Genomic DNA, 12,837 nt, shown 5'->3' with positions numbered 1-12,837 from the left:
TGAATTGGAATCTTTACCATCACTTATATAAATGACAAGAAATAGACACTGTTAAGGTGGAGATCTGAGCATATTGCAGATATTTTATGCTCCTTATAGATACCTATTTCATACACTACTCATGTACAATAAACTACATTTAGGAAGAAGGAGATTGATCCTGTATTTGCTTCTCCTCACAGTATTTCAGCCACAGACATGAATGTGTGACGTGGATGAAACGCGTATGGTGGCACATAGGTAAAATAAACATGACCAGGGTTCTGGGTGATACCCAATGTCCTTAGGGCTCATCCCACCTGTTAGATGAGTGCCTGACACAACAAGACCCCAGACAGTAAGACAGCTGTGCACTACTTTTATATCAGATCATTTTTTTTATATTCTTTATTTCAAATGAACAGTAAATTTTAAACAACTTTCCAATTTGCTTCTATTATCTAACTTGTTCTGTCAGGACGCTAAAGAGATGTCAGCTGCGCTAACATTCTCTGGTAATTCTGTTTTGCCATGGACTATGATTATGCGCTATTCTGAGCATGGGCACCCTGTGCTATCAATAGCGCATCACTTATCGGGGCTATAATGCTGTAATGATTATATGCAGTATTATTAATTATGCAATGAAAAGTGTTGTCTGTTGGGTCACTTCTTATCACTTTGTCACATTTAATTTCACCAGTTATTTATGGTTATTCTGGTCCATTTCAGCCCTTTCTACCTACTCTGATGCATATGGCCAGTAAAGTCAAAATTAGAGTTTCATAATTCAGATAAAGCAGCAATATAACGAAAACAACAACAAAAATATCCAATATACTTCCATTATCAACATATGCACAGTTGTTTTATGTGCACACTTTCTGAGGCTTCTACTGAGCTTGTGCAAAAATGCTGCAAAAATAAGAGGAAAATGGTCCGTTAATCACATTATCTATTATATTGCAGACATGTGATTGTCCAATCCAATCATTGAGCTTGGCCAGCACATGTGAGAGGGGCTGGTCCAGCAAGAGGGTGCCGGGCACAACTTGTGTTAGTGGCTAGGTTACATTTACATAGAAGAATCAGAGTGTTCGAGCCACTTACTGAGTATAGCCCAGAGACAGCGGAGAGTTGGGTAAGGACCATATGTGAGCGTGCAATAAGTGAGCATGCTATGTGTGAGCGTGCCATGTGTGTGCGTGCCATATGTGAGCATGCAATAAGTGAGCATGCCATGTGTGAGCGTGCCATGTGTGTGCGTGCCATGTGTGTGCGTGCCATATGTGAGCATGCAATAAGTGATTGTGCCATGTGTGAGCGTGACATATGTGAGCATGCCATGTGTGAGCGTGCCATATGTGAGCGTGCAATAAGTGAGCATGCCATGTGTGAGCGTGCCATGTGTGAGCGTGCAATAAGTGAGCATGCCATGTGTGTGCGTGCCATATGTGAGCGTGCAATAAGTGAGAGTGCTATGTGTGAGCGTGACATATGTGAGCGTGCAATAAGTGAGCATGCCATGTGTGAGCGTGCCATGTGTGTGCGTGCCATATGTGAGTGTGCAATAAGTGAGCATGCCATGTGTGAGCGTGACATATGTGAGCATGCAATCAGTGAGCGTGCCATGTGTGAGTGTGACATATGTGAGCGTGCAATAAGTGAGCATGACATGTGTGAGCGTGCCATGTGTGTGCGTGCCATATGTGAGCGTGTAATAAGTGAGCGTGCCATGTGTGAGCGTGCCATGTGTGTGCGTACCATATGTGAGCGTGCAATAAGTGAGCATGCCATGTGTGAGCGTGACATATGTGAGCATGCAATAAGTGAGCGTGCCATGTGTGAGCGTGCCATGTGTGTGTGTGCCATATGTGAGCATGCCATGTGTGAGCGTGCCATGTGTGAGCGTGCCATATGTGAGTGTGCAATAAGTGAGCGTGCCATGTGTGAGCATGACATATGTGAGCATGCCATGTGTGTGCGTGCCATATGTGAGCGTGCAATAAGTGAGCGTGCCATGTGTGTGCATACCATATGTGAGTGTGCAATAAGTGAGCATGCCATGTGTGAGCGTGCCATGTGTGTGCGTGCCATGTGTGAGTGTGCAATATGTGAGCGTGCCATGTGTGTGCGTGCCATATGTGAGTGTGCAATAAGTGAACGTGCCATATGTGAGCGTGACATATGTGAGCGTGCAATAAGTGAGCGTGCCATGTGTGAGCGTGACATATGTGAGCGTTCAATAAGTGAGCGTGCCATGTATGAGCGTGACATATGTGAGCATGCAATAAGTGAGCATGCCATGTGTGAGCGTGCCATGTGTGTGAGTGCCATATGTGAGCGTGCAATAAGTGAGCATGGCATGTGTGTGTGTGCCATGTGTGTGCATGCCATATGTGAGCGTGCAATAAGTGAGCATGCCATGTGTGTGTGTGCCATGTGTGTGTGCGTGCCATATGTGAGCGTGCAATAAGTGAGCGTGCCATGTGTGAGCATGACATATGTGAGCATGCAATAAGTGAGCATGCCATGTGTGAGCGTGCCATGTGTGAGCGTGCCATGTGTGAGCATGCCATATGTGAGCATGCAATAAGTGAGCGTGCCATGTGTGAGTGCAATAAGTGAGCATGCCATGTGTGAGCGTGCCATGTGTGAGCGTGCCATGTGTGAGCATGCAATAAGTGAGCGTGCCATGTGTGAGCGTGACATATGTGAGCATGCCATGTGTGAGCATGCCATGTATGTGCGTGACATATGTGAGCATGCAATAAGTGAGCGTGCCATGTGTGAGCGTGACATATGTGAGTGTGCAATAAGTGAGCATGCCATGTGTGAGCGTGCCATGTGTGTGCGTGCCATGTGTGAGTGTGCAATATGTGAGTGTGCCATGTGTGTGCGTGCCATATGTGAATGTGCAATAAGTGAGCGTGCCATGTGTGAGCGTGACATATGTGAGCGTGCAATAAGTGAGCGTGTCATGTGTGAGCGTGACATATGTGAGCGTGCAATAAGTAAGCGTGCCATGTGTGAGCGTGCCATGTGTGAGCGTGCCATGTGTGAGCATGACATATGTGAGCGTGCAATAAGTGAGCGTGCCATGTGTGAGCGTGACATATGTGAGCATGCAATAAGGGAGCGTGCCATGTGTGAGCGTGACATATGTGAGCGTGCAATAAGTGAGCGTGCCATGTGTGAGCGTGCCATGTGTGTGCGTGCCATATGTGAGCGTGCAATAAGTGAGCATGCCATGTGTGAGCGTGACATATGTGAGCATGCAATAAGTGAGCGTGCCATGTGTGAGTGTGACATATGTGAGCGTGCAATAAGTGAGCGTGCCATGTGTGTGCGTGCCATATGTGAGCGTGCAATAAGTGAGCGTGCCATGTGTGTGCGTACCATATGTGAGCGTTCAATAAGTGAGCATGCCATGTGTGAGCGTGCCATGTGTGTGCGTGCCATGTTTGAGTGTGCAATATGTGAGCGTGCCATGTGTGAGTGTGACATATGTGAGCGTGCAATAAGTGAGCATGCCATGTGTGAGCGTGCCATGTGTGAGCGTGCCATATGTGAGTGTGCAATAAGTGAGCGTGCCATGTGTGAGCATGACATATGTGAGCATGCCATGTGTGTGCGTGCCATATGTGAGCGTGCAATAAGTGAGCGTGCCATGTGTGTGCATACCATATGTGAGTGTGCAATAAGTGAGCATGCCATGTGTGAGCGTGCCATGTGTGTGCGTGCCATGTGTGAGTGTGCAATATGTGAGCGTGCCATGTGTGTGCGTGCCATATGTGAGTGTGCAATAAGTGAACGTGCCATGTGTGAGCGTGACATATGTGAGCGTGCAATAAGTGAGCATGGCATGTGTGTGCGTGCCATGTGTGTGCATGCCATATGTGAGCGTGCAATAATTGAGCATGCCATGTGTGAGCATGACATATGTGAGCATTCAATAAGTGAGCATGCCATGTGTGAGCGTGCCATGTGTGAGCGTGCCATGTGTGAGCATGCCATATGTGAGCATGCAATAAGTGAGCGTGCCATGTGAGAGTGCAATAAGTGAGCATGCCATGTGTGAGCATGCCATGTGTGAGCGTGCCATGTGTGAGCATGCAATAAGTGAGCGTGCCATGTGTGAGCGTGACATATGTGAGCATGCCATGTGTGAGCATGCCATGTGTGAGCATGCCATGTGTGTGCATGCCATGTATGTGCGTGACATATGTGAGCATGCAATAAGTGAGCGTGCCATGTGTGAGCGTGACATATGTGAGTGTGCAATAAGTGAGCATGCCATGTGTGAGCATGCCATGTGTGTGCGTGCCATGTGTGAGTGTGCAATATGTGAGTGTGCCATGTGTGTGCGTGCCATATGTGAATGTGCAATTAGTGAGCGTGCCATGTGTGAGCGTGACATATGTGAGCGTGCAATAAGTGAGCGTGCCATGTGTGAGCGTGACATATGTGAGCGTGCAATAAGTAAGCGTGCCATGTGGGAGCGTGCCATGTGTAAGCGTGCAATGTGTGAGCATGACATATGTGAGCATGCAATAAGTGAGCGTGCCATGTGTGAGCGTGACATATGTGAGCGTGCAATAAGTAAGCGTGCCATGTGTGAGCGTGACATATGTGAGCATGCAATAAGTGAGCGTGCCATGTGTGAGTGTGACATATGTGAGCGTGCAATAAGTAAGCGTGCCATGTGTGAGCGTGCCATGTGTGAGCGTGACATATGTGAGCGTGCAATAAGTGAGCGTGCCATGTGTGAGCGTGACATATGTGAGCGTGCAATAAGTAAGCGTGCCATGTGTGAGCGTGACATATGTGAGCGTGCAATAAGTGAGCGTGCCATGTGTGAGCGTGACATATGTGAGCATGCAATAAGGGAGCGTGCCATGTGTGTGCGTGACATATGTGAGCATGCAATAAGGGAGCGTGCCATGTGTGAGCGTGACATATGTGAGCGTGCAATAAGTAAGCGTGCCATGTGGGAGCGTGCCATGTGTGAGCGTGCAATGTGTGAGCATGACATATGTGAGCGTGCAATAAGTGAGCGTGCCATGTGTGAGCGTGCAATAAGGGAGCATGCCATGTGTGAGCGTGACATATGTGAGCATGCCATGTGTAGGCTGACCATATTTCCTTGAGACAAAAACGGGATATTGAGATGTCAAAAACGGGACGGGGTTAATATTCTTTATTCATAGGGAAAAAAGTTTGATTTTAACAAAAATTAACTTTTATTACATGAATATAAACTATTAAGGGCTGGATTTATCAACGCTCAGGCGTGCAGAGGCGCATATACGCGCCCCTGTACGCCTCAGCTCGCCTATGGCGGGGCTAAATTACCCGCAGGTAATTAACATTGTACACAAGCGCAATTTTTCGCTCGCGTGCAATCCCGCCCCCTGCCCGTGCACAGCCAATCACGCGCGGGCAGGAGCTGACAATCTCCTCGGTCGGAACTCGACCGAGGAGATTTAATTTCGCCACAATAGAGGTGGCGAAGATGTTAGGGAAGCAGCGGTCTGGTGACCGCTGCTTGATAAATCGCGGCGAGCAAGTTCTTGTGAGAACTTGCTGCCGCAGGGGCTTGATAAATCTAGCCCATAGCCCACAATTATTCATCTGTTATTGGTCTCACTATCATAAAGTATTCCCATTTATCATACAATTTTACATTTGCCAAACACAAATATGCTTTAACGTCTAAATACCAATCCCCATTGTTTTCACAATCTCCCCATGATCTAAATTGGGAATGTGTATTTTTTTAATCACATGTCCTTTATCTAACTCAATGTTTCCAAATTATCCTCTATGTTGTCCAGGCAAATTCCCTCAAAATATGAACTGATTTTTGGTAAAGGCGGGGTAAAAGTGTAGCCTCTGAACAGGTGTTTGGAACATCTGGATTGATTAGTAGAATAGTAGTTATAGATTTTAGCTGAGTTGCCCAAAAATGTTACATGGAAGAACTGAGAAAAATGTGGAAATAGTTACTTGATTGATAATGATAACTGTACAACATAATTAGCATCCTGTTGCACTGCAGCAGCGTCATTTTATAATGTTCAATTGATTGACAGGCACACAGGTCAGACTCTTACCGTGCACATCTCTTGCAGAAGTTGCTCTATTGCATTATCTCTCTGATGGTCAGAATTGATGATGGCAGAGGCAGATGATCTTTAGATCAATGACAGATCTAGTCCGACTCTTTACTCTTAGACAACCTTGCTTGGCGGCTAGCTAGTATTTCTAACTATCTTCCCTCTCATGACCTTGTCTCGAAATCTCTCTCCTCAGCTCAGTCTGACAGCTCTCGACTGACCTGTCACTTTCTATCACGCTCCCTAATTTTGAGCGTGGGCAGCATAAACGCGGTGGGGATCATGTGGACACGGCCACTCAACCCCAACCCTGCAGTGAAAAACAAACTGCCCTCCCCGCCGGCGGAAACTTTAGTATTTTTTAGTAGTGGTGTGTGCGGTGTGTGCTAAAAAATTAGACTGGCGCTGGCCGCAAACGGATAAACTAAAAAACGGGACAAAATGTACATTATTAAAAAAATTATGGGACGGGGGAAAAAACAAAATAACGGTACTGTCCCTTTCAAAACGGGACGTATGGTCACAGAAAGAAACACACCGGTCCAGGCAGCTTCCGATCATCTTCTCCACAATAGCGGAAGTGAACCCGCTGCTTCAAAAAAATCCAAGCACTTCCTACTACCATGGAGTGCCGTAGTAGTGGTGAAATCAAGCCACTTAGTGTAGAGATACGGAGAAGAAAAGAGCAGGCACTACTGATAGGTAATTACCATAAAAAGTAGAAATTTATTGAAAAAACTAGAACAATAAAAACAGCAAATGCTGGGCGCTATTATTATGAAGCCAAATAATAGCAGACAGACCACAGGCACAAAGTCTGACACATTACGCGCCCCCTAGTGGCGCTTATTCATAATAATAGCGCCCAGCATTTGCTGTTTTTATTATTCTTGTTTTTTTCAATAAATTTCTACTTTTTATGGTAATTACCCCTCAGTAGTGCCTGGGACGTATGGTTAGCCTAGCCCTGTGTGATCGTGGCATGTGTAAGCGTGCCATGTGTGAGTATGACATATGTGAGTGTGCCATATGTGAGCGTGCCATGTGTGGCATGTGTGAGCATGCCATGTGTAGAGTGTGCCATAAAGGAGCATGCCATGTGTGAGCTTGCATGTGTGAGCGTGCATGCCAATGCTTGCAAGGTAGGTAGATTGTACAATTGTTTGAAGTGAAGCGCTGAACTAAGAACTCTCTCAAAAAACTATCTCCTTCCTAGATAGTTAAATACATACAAGAAAACACTCTATATTGGAGAGGGCGCTTAAAGCAATTAGGATGATAAAACCACGTCTAATGACATTTTTGCATGGGATTTCCATAGGGCCAGTATTAGAGGTTGTGCGGTCCGGCTAAGATGCTTGCATTACAGCCTATACCGACACGATCCATACCGCTTTATGAGAGCAGTAGTTATGGATTTTGTGTAACAAAAATGTTTCACAAAACTCAGAACTAAACTGTTAAAAAGTCCACTAACACCCATAAACTACCTATAAACCCCTAAACCGCCACCCTCCCACATCGCAAATACTATATTACACCTATTAACCTCTAATCTGCCACCCAACCACATCGCGACTATTCAATAAAGTTATTAACTCCTAATCTGCCGCCCACCCACATTACCAACATTATTTAAATATATGAACCCCTATTCCCCAGCATCCCGACACCACCGCCACTATAATAAATTTATTAACCCCTATTCTGCAACTCCTCGACATCGCCGCCAGTAAATAAAGTTCAGTAGAGGTAATGGAATATGACAGTATATCGTCGATCTGAAAAGGGAGGTAGGAGATGAATCTCTACGACCGAGAACAGAGAACCTATGAAATAGATCTCCCGTGAGGAAAACCATTGCATTCAATAGGTGATACTCCCTTCACATCCCTCTGACATTCACTGTACTCTGAGTGGAATCGGGCTTCAAATGCTGCGGAGCGCATATCAACGTAGAAATCTTAGCACAAACTTATTTCACCACCTCCATAGGAGGCAAAGTTTGTAAAACTGAATTGTGGGTGTGGTGAGGTTGTATTTATAGGCATTTTGAGGTTTGGGAAACTTTTCCCCTCCTGGTAGGATTGTATATCCCATACGTCAACTAGCTCATGGACTCTTGCTAATTACATGAAAGAAATCTAAATTACAAATTTAAAAAACCTAACACTAAGAAAAATCTAAATTACAACTAAAAAAAATAAATTCTACGAAAAAATTTAAAAAATCTAACGCCTAGATTTAGAGTTCTGTTTAATTTAGGGGGTGTTAGGGTTAGGGTTAGGCTTAGTTTTAGGGGTTAATACATTTATTAGAGTAGCAGCGAGGTCCGGTCGGCAGATTAGGGGTTAATACTTGAAGTTAGGTGTCGGCGATGTTAGGGAGGGCAGATTAGGGGTTAATACTATTTATTATAGGGTTTGCGAGGCGGGAGTGAGGCAGTTTAGGGGTTAATACATTTATTATAGTGGCGACTAAGTCCGGTCGGCAGATTAGGGGTTAATAAGTGTAGGTAAGGTAGCGGCGACATAGGGGGGGGCAGATTAAGGGTTAATAATAATATGCAGGGGTCAGCGATAGTGGGGGCGGCAGATTAGGGGTTAATAAGTGTAAGGTTAGGGGTGTTTAGACTCAGGGTTCATGTTAGGGTGTTAGGTGCAAACTTAGGAAGTGTTTCCCCATAGGAAACAATGGGGCTGCGTTAGGAGCTTAACGCTGCTTTTTTGCAGGTGTTAGGTTTTTTTGCAGCTCAAACTGCCCCATTGTTTTCTATGGGGGAATCGTGCACGAGCACGTTTTTCAAGCTGGCCGCTACCATAAGCAACGCTGGTATTGAGAGTTGAAGTGGCGGTAAATTATGCTCTACGCTCCCTTTTTGGAGCCTAATGCAGCCCTTCAGACAACTCTAAATACCAGCGTTATTTAAAAGGTGCGGGTGGAAAAAACATGCGTAGCTAACGCACCCCTTTGGCCGCAAAAATCTAAATCTAGCGGTAAGTTTACCAAAAATAATTAACAATAGAATCCCAGAAAAATAAAAAAAACACTGATTAAAAAATAAATAAACGAAAGTATCAAAAATAACACCTAATCTAATCTAATAGCCCTATAAAAATAAAAAAGCCCCCCCAAAATAAAAACACCCCTAGCCTACAATAAACTACCAATAGCCCTTTAAAGGGCCTTTTGTAGGGCATTGCCCTAAAGAAATCAGATCTTTTACCTGTAAAAAAAATACAAAGTCCCCCCAACAGTAAAACCCACCACCCAACCAACCCCCCAAATTACAAAAACCTAACTCTAAAAAAAACCTAAGCTACCAATTGCCCCTAAAGGGGCATTTGTATGGGCATTGCTCTTAAAATGGCATTTTTATAGGGCTATTAGATAATGTGTAATTGTTTTTATTTTTGATAATTTCATTTACTATTTGTAATCACACGGCTAGATTAAGAGTTTTGTCGGTAACGACCCGCGTATCTAACGCTGGCTTTTTTCTGGCCGCACCATAAAAATAACTCTGGTATTGAGAGTCCACATAAAGGCTGCGTTAGGCTCCAAAAAAGGAGCGTAGAGCATATTTAACGCAGCTTCAACTCTCGATACCAGAGTTGCTTACGCCAGCGGCCAGCCTCAAAAATGTGCTCGTGCACGATTCCCCCATAGAAAACAATGGGGCTGTTTGAGCTGAAAAAAAACCTAACACCTGCAAAAAAGCTGCGTTCAGCTCCTAACGCAGCCCCATTGTTTGCTATGCGGAAACACTTCCTACGTCTGCACCTAACACTCTAACATGTACCCCGAGTCTAAACACCCCTAACCTTACACTTATTAACCCCTAATCTGCCGCCCCCGCTATCGCTGACCCCTGCATATTATTATTAACCCCTAATCTGCCGCTCCGTAAACCGCCGCTACTTACATTATACCTATGTACCCCTAATCTGCTGCCCTAACATCGCCGACCCCTATATTATATTTATTAACCCCTAATCTGCCCCCCACAACGTCGCCTCCACCTGCCTACACTTATTAACCCCTAATCTGCCGAGCGGACCTGAGCGCTACTATAATAAAGTTATTAACCCCTAATCCGCCTCACTAACCCTATAATAAATAGTATTAACCCCTAATCTGCCCTCCCTAACATCACCGACACCTAACTTCAATTATTAACCCCTAATCTGCCGACTGGAGCTCACCGCTATTCTAATAAATGTATTAACCCCTAAAGCTAAGTCTAACCCTAACACTAACACCCCCCTAAGTTAACGAAATTAATTAACTCTTATTAAATAAATTATTCCTATTTAAAGCTAAATACTTACCTGTAAAATAAATCCTAATATAGCTACAATATAAATTATAATTATATTATAGATATTTTAGGATTAATATTTATTTTACAGGTAACTTTGTATTTATTTTAACCAGGTACAATAGCTATTAAATAGTTAAGAACTATTTAATAGCTAAAATAGTTAAAATAATTACAAAATTACCTGTAAAATAAATCCTAACCTAAGTTACAATTAAACCTAACACTACACTATCAATAAATTAATTAAATAAAATACCTATAATTATCTACAATTAAACCTAACACTACACTATCAATAAATAAATTAAATACAATACCTACAAATAACTACAATGAAATAAACTAAAGTACAAAAAATAAAAAAGAACTAAGTTACAAAAAATAAAAAAATATTTACAAACATAAGAAAAATATTACAACAATTTTAAACTAATTACACCTACTCTAAGCCCCCTAATAAAATAACAAAGCCCCCCAAAATAAAAAAATGCCCTACCCTATTCTAGATTACTAAAGTTCAAAGCTCTTTTACCTTACCAGCCCTGAACAGGGCCCTTTGCGGGGCATGCCCCAAGAAGTTCAGCTCTTTTGCCTGTAAAAAAAAACATACAATACCCCTCCCCCAACATTACAACCCACCACCCACATACCCCTAATCTAACCCAAACCCCCCTTAAATAAACCTAACACTAAGCCCCTGAAGATCTTCCTACCTTATCTTCACCATACCAGGTTCACCGATCGATCCAGAAGAGCTCCTCCGATGTCCTGATCCAAGCCCAAGCGGGGGGCTGAAGAGGTCCATGATCCGGCTGAAGTCTTCATCCAAGCGGGGCAGAAGAGATCTTCCATCCGATTGAAGTCTTCATCCAAGCGGGATCTTCTATGGTCATCCATCCGGAGCGGAGCGGCAGGATCCTGAAGACCTCCGACGCGGAACATCCATCCTGGCCGACGACTGAACGACGAATGGCGGTTCCTTTAAATGACGTCATCCAAGATGGCGTCCCTCGAATTCTGATTGGCTGATAGGATTCTATCAGCCAATCGGAATTAAGGTAGGAATATTCTGATTGGCTGATGGAATCAGCCAATCAGAATCAAGTTCAATCCGATTGGCTGATCCAATCAATCAGATTGAGCTCGCATTCTATTGGCTGATCGGATTGAACTTGATTCTGATTGGCTGATTCCATTTAATATTTAACTTAGGGGGGTGTTAGTGTTAGGATTAGATTTAGCTTTAGGGGTTAATACATTTATTAGAATAGAGGTGAACTCCAGTCGGCAGATTAGGGGTTAATAATTGAAGTTAGGTGTCGGCGATGTTAGGGAGGGCAGATTAGGGGTTAATACTATTTATTATAGGGTTAGTGAGGCGGATTAGGGGTTAATAACTTTATTATAGTAGCGTAGGTGGCGGCGCTTTGCGGTCGGCAGATTAGGGGTTAATAAGTGTATGGTAGCTGGCGGCGACGTTGTGGGGGGCAGATTAGGGGTTAATAAATATAATATAGGGGTCGGCGGTGTTAGGGGCAGCAGATTAGGGGTACATAAGTATAGCGTAGTTGGCGGTCGGCAGATTAGGGGTTAAAAAAATTTAATAGAGTGGTGGCGATGTGGGGGGACCTCGGTTTAGGGGTACATAGGTAGTTTATGGGTGTTAGTGTACTTTAGAGTACAGTAGTTAAGAGCTTTATAAACCGGCGTTAGCCCAGAAAGCTCTTAACTACTGACTTTTTTCTGCGGCTGCAGTTTTGTCGTTAGATTTCTAACGCTCACTTCAGACACGACTCTAAATACCGGCGTTAGGAAGATCCCATTGAAAAGATAGGATACGCAATTTACGTAAGGGGATCTGCGGTATGGAAAAGTCGCGGCTGAAAAGTGAGCGTTTGACCCTTTTTTGAGTGACTCCAAATACCGGAGGTAGCCTAAAACCAGCGTTAGGAGCCTCTAACGCTGGTTTTCACGGCTACCGCCAAACTCTAAATCTAGGCCTTAGTCTGCTAAATTACGAGTTTTGCGTTATGAGTGAAAAAGGATCGTTATGCTTTATAATGATGCTTTTTCCCTAACGCCGCTATTGCAAGTCTTGTCAGAACAGGTGTACCGCACACCTTTTTGGCTGTCACGAAACGTCAGTATCGCACTTTAAGAAAAGTCCTTTTTCAATGGGACTCCCATAGCGCCGGTATTACGGGTTTTGCGGTGAGGCCAAAAAGTGAGCGGTACAGCCTAAAATGACAAGATCCGTACTGCCATCTAAAGTCAGTAGTTATGGGTTTTACGCTACAAAGTTGTACCATAAAACTCATAACGAAACTGTCACAAAGTAAACTAACCCCCATAAACTACCTCTTAACCCCTAAACCGAGGCCATCCCGCATCGCAAACACTATAATAAATGTATTA

The 12,837-nt window shown here is 44.0% G+C and overlaps 3 protein-coding genes across 3 annotated transcripts; all 3 read left to right on the top strand.

Moving 5' to 3' along the window:
* Window positions 1-1,249: 1,249 nt before the first annotated feature.
* On the top strand, window positions 1,250-2,455 carry LOC128649315 (keratin-associated protein 16-1-like). Its single transcript, XM_053702524.1, has one exon. The coding sequence runs from the start codon at window positions 1,250-1,252 to the stop codon at window positions 2,453-2,455; it is 1,206 nt and encodes a 401-aa protein (XP_053558499.1).
* Window positions 2,456-2,629: 174 nt separating this feature from the next.
* On the top strand, window positions 2,630-4,030 carry LOC128649308 (keratin-associated protein 16-1-like). Its single transcript, XM_053702512.1, has one exon. The coding sequence runs from the start codon at window positions 2,630-2,632 to the stop codon at window positions 4,028-4,030; it is 1,401 nt and encodes a 466-aa protein (XP_053558487.1).
* A 22-nt stretch (window positions 4,031-4,052) lies between these two features.
* LOC128649299 (keratin-associated protein 16-1-like) lies at window positions 4,053-5,129 on the top strand. Its single transcript, XM_053702501.1, has one exon. The coding sequence runs from the start codon at window positions 4,053-4,055 to the stop codon at window positions 5,127-5,129; it is 1,077 nt and encodes a 358-aa protein (XP_053558476.1).
* The last annotated feature ends 7,708 nt before the right edge of the window (window positions 5,130-12,837 follow it).

This window comes from Bombina bombina, chromosome 1 (genome assembly GCF_027579735.1).
Source record: "Bombina bombina isolate aBomBom1 chromosome 1, aBomBom1.pri, whole genome shotgun sequence".
NCBI lineage: Eukaryota > Metazoa > Chordata > Amphibia > Anura > Bombinatoridae > Bombina > Bombina bombina.
The sequence above is the reverse complement of the archived record's forward strand: the minus strand, read 5'-3'. Positions and strand labels throughout refer to the sequence as shown.

Bases quoted from the DNA above. Each gene is read 5' to 3' on its own strand.
- LOC128649315 (XM_053702524.1), top strand. From the start codon at position 1,250: ATGTGTGTGCGTGCCATATGTGAGCATGCAATAAGTGATTGTGCCATG.
- LOC128649308 (XM_053702512.1), top strand. From the start codon at position 2,630: ATGTGTGAGCGTGCCATGTGTGAGCATGCAATAAGTGAGCGTGCCATG.
- LOC128649299 (XM_053702501.1), top strand. From the start codon at position 4,053: ATGTGTGAGCATGCCATGTGTGAGCGTGCCATGTGTGAGCATGCAATA.